The sequence below is a fragment of the Miscanthus floridulus genome, unplaced genomic scaffold (assembly GCF_019320115.1).
Source record: "Miscanthus floridulus cultivar M001 unplaced genomic scaffold, ASM1932011v1 fs_875_4, whole genome shotgun sequence".
In the NCBI taxonomy this organism is placed as follows: Eukaryota; Viridiplantae; Streptophyta; class Magnoliopsida; order Poales; family Poaceae; genus Miscanthus; species Miscanthus floridulus.
In genome coordinates, this window is record NW_027097384.1 from 41,754 (window position 1) to 44,893 (window position 3,140).

At 52.6% G+C, this 3,140-nt stretch overlaps 1 protein-coding gene across 1 annotated transcript; it reads left to right on the plus strand.

Annotated features, from left to right (window-relative positions):
• The first annotated feature begins 879 nt into the window (after window positions 1–879).
• LOC136533384 (uncharacterized) lies at window positions 880–2,419 on the plus strand. Its single transcript, XM_066525944.1, has one exon. The coding sequence runs from the start codon at window positions 1,216–1,218 to the stop codon at window positions 2,083–2,085; it is 870 nt and encodes a 289-aa protein (XP_066382041.1). The 5' UTR covers window positions 880–1,215; the 3' UTR covers window positions 2,086–2,419.
• Window positions 2,420–3,140: the final 721 nt, after the last annotated feature.

The following is a 3,140-nucleotide window of genomic DNA, read 5'->3' on the forward strand; positions in this document are numbered from 1 at the left end:
GTGTCATTGAGTGTTAGGTCACCTCCGATCACAACGTACGATAAAACTATAAATATTTACTTGTTGGTCACTTTCTGCATCGACACAGAGCATGAGAAATACAAGGACAAATAGGAATACAAATACATAACCATGCATAGCTGCACAAAGCTTAGTTTTGAAAGAGAGTTGATTGTGCTAGGAAGACCAATGTCTAATTTCGAAGCAATGGTTGATTATTTTGACAAAGGTAACGTTGCTCTCTTACTATAATGCATTACTATAAGTTTCAGTAGTAAAGATGGTGCTAAAGTTGCACCATTGGCCTCTCTCAATCACATACTCCTACCCTCCGTCCTGTAATATAGTGTACTCTAGCATTTAAAATTTGTTCTCAAATATAATACATTTTAGAGGACAAAAAACCAATTTTACATTAAACACTTTTCATTTATCAACCAATCACCATTAATCACGTTGATGATAACATCTGATTATTAGAAAATAAAATAAGAGTACATGTGTTTTTTATGTTTATTCTTAATTTATCTTAAAATTCTATAATACACTGTGTTACAGGAAATACGTCTTTTATGTTTACTTTTAATTTATCTTAAAATCCTATAATACACTGTGTTACATGAAAGAGGGAGTACGGCAGGCAGAACCTTAACAAGTTCATTAATTTGAATATCTTTGAGTGGTATTTTGTTTACTGGATTTGTTATGTTAGTACGAATTACAGTACGATGCATGTCAACTTCCGTCCATTACTCATAAACAGATCGCCACTGTTTCAAGCCTGTCATCGTGTTCGCTCGATGGTTTAAGTGGCTGACTGATGTTGTTTTATTGTCCGTGAAAAATACTATACCACGACTGCGTGATACGATGAAGTCAACAGGTACTCATGTCACACAATAGTACTGTACCTTGCTGGCCGGTTGCCACTATTTCAAGCCAGCCAGCAGCAACCTACTCGACCAAACAGACCTCATAGACTAGCTGGCCACTTTCGACCACCAGTCCCCCACGCCACGCTCCCATCACCATCACCATCACCCATAGCCTCCTCTCCTCCCGCTTGAAGCACCCCGTGCTGTACTCCAAGAACCCGCCCATTGCTTTTCTGACTTCTCTCCCTCCCACTGGTCTCCCACACACCACACTCCAGAGTCCAGACCACGGCCACCGCGATGGCTGCTTAGTGCGTCCGCGGCAGCTGGAGACACAGACATGGGCTGCTGCTTCAGCAAGAAGCGCAAGACCCGTCCGGTGGCGGGAGCCTCTGCCTTCCCGCGCCGGTGCGAGCGCGAGGACCGCGACCCGCCGTCGCCGGAGGAGGAGACGGTCAAGGAGGTGCTCTCGGAGACACCGAGCGCTAAGCTGAGGGCCGAGCCCAAGCCCATCGGCAATAATGTTGTCGTCCCCGCCGCGGACGAGCGGGAAGTGGAGAAGGCGAAGAAGAAGCAGGACAGCGTCGACGCCGCGGTGAGCGTGAGCGACCTCGGCAGCTGCGTGTCGCTGTCGCTCGCCACCGACGAGCGGTCCGAGGCGGCGTCGGAGTGGTCGGTCGCGACCAGCTCGGTGGCCGGGCCGGAGCGGTCGCCGGGGAGGAAGCCGGCCAGGAGGCGCCCGGTCTCCGCCGATCTGGGCCCAGCGCGGCGCGAGCGCGACCGCGCCGCCGCGGCCGCGGCCTCCTACGGCGTCCGCTCCCGCAGAGCGCGGGCGTCGGCGTCCCCGCCGCCGCCGCGGCACGTGCCACGGGACCGCTCCGTCCGGCGCTCGCCGTCGCCGGCGGCGAAGCGGGCGGCGTCCGAGCCCCGCCGCGCCGCCAGCCCAACTGCGCCCGTGCAGGCGCAGCGGAAGCCGCCTGTCCCGGCAAGGCCGTCCGGCCGCGTCTCGGCGCGGCGGGCGGCACAGGAGGCAGCAACTCCTCCTCGTCCCGCCTCCCCGCAGGAAGACGACGCCGTCACCGCGGCAAGCGAGCCCAGCGTCCCGGACGGCAGCGCCGGTGGCGATGTTCAAGGTGGCCGTGGCGGCGACGACGGGAAAGAGTCGCTGGAGAACCCGCTTGTGTCATTGGAATGTTTCATCTTTCTGTAGCGCTGCGCTGGTGCAGTGGTGTGATCTTGCGCTATTTCCCTTCGAAAGCGTTGCGCTAATCCAGTTTTTAGATGCTAGTGGAGCAGTTAGTTGTAGGGCATGGTGGTTCAGAGCTACTGCCGCTGCCACCTTCCGTTAACTTTGTCCAAGGGAAATGCCAGTAGCTTTTGACTTTTCAGATTTTCAGAGCCGTGTCTGACGATGTGCTTTGGCTTTTGGCGTGCTTGACGTATTTTGCAGAGTTGTTTCTGTAATCGTCATGTCTTTTCCTCTCATCGTACTCTACTGTCTTGCTCCATTTCATTTTCACCTACAAGACCACCCTCAAACTATAGTGGCATACAAATTCTTGCGAATTTCAGACAAAATCCACATGTGTTTATGACACTGCTCTTCGCACGTTGCCTGACCAACCATTTTCCGCAGTAAATGAGCCATCACCGCGGACCGAGCCTAGCTCGGGTGGCAAGTGGCCAGGTGTTGGGGCTCGCCGGCCGGAGTTGGATCCCGTGAAGTAGAATTTCCGGTCTCGCACCAATATTTGTTTCGTGCAGGTTCTGAACAATCATGTGGTACTATAATAGGACTACGAGGCTTATAGGGCTTCGGTGATCCTCAGAAGGACGTTTGAGATGTATATGCCTTAGTTTATAAGGATGTGCGTGTGTGGTGATGTGAGTGTGTTATGTTGAGTATACAGATACTGCTCCTTGTATACTAGGAGTCCAGGCTAAAAAAAATGAACCATCACCTGGCTTTTCTTCCAATACGCTACAGGCTTCCCATGTCACACAGACATCGGATACTTCAACTCTATACTGCCCCATACCACGTTGCCACCCACCGATGTTTCAGAACTCAGGAACATCCGAGCAGCTAACTTTATGATCCCATCAGATTCGTCAAGAATGAGATCCGCGCCGACAACGAGCTCATCCATCTAGGAAACGGTCCACTGGATCTGCTCATTCCCTCGCCTTGATGACCGGCATCCGAGGGGGACGTGCGGCGGGTGCGGCCGAGGCGCCGAAAGAAAAAAAAAATGGCGAGGCTGC

What these genes read in the sequence shown, in the direction of transcription:
- LOC136533384 (XM_066525944.1), top strand. Translation starts at nt 1,216, where the DNA reads ATGGGCTGCTGCTTCAGCAAGAAGCGCAAGACCCGTCCGGTGGCGGGA.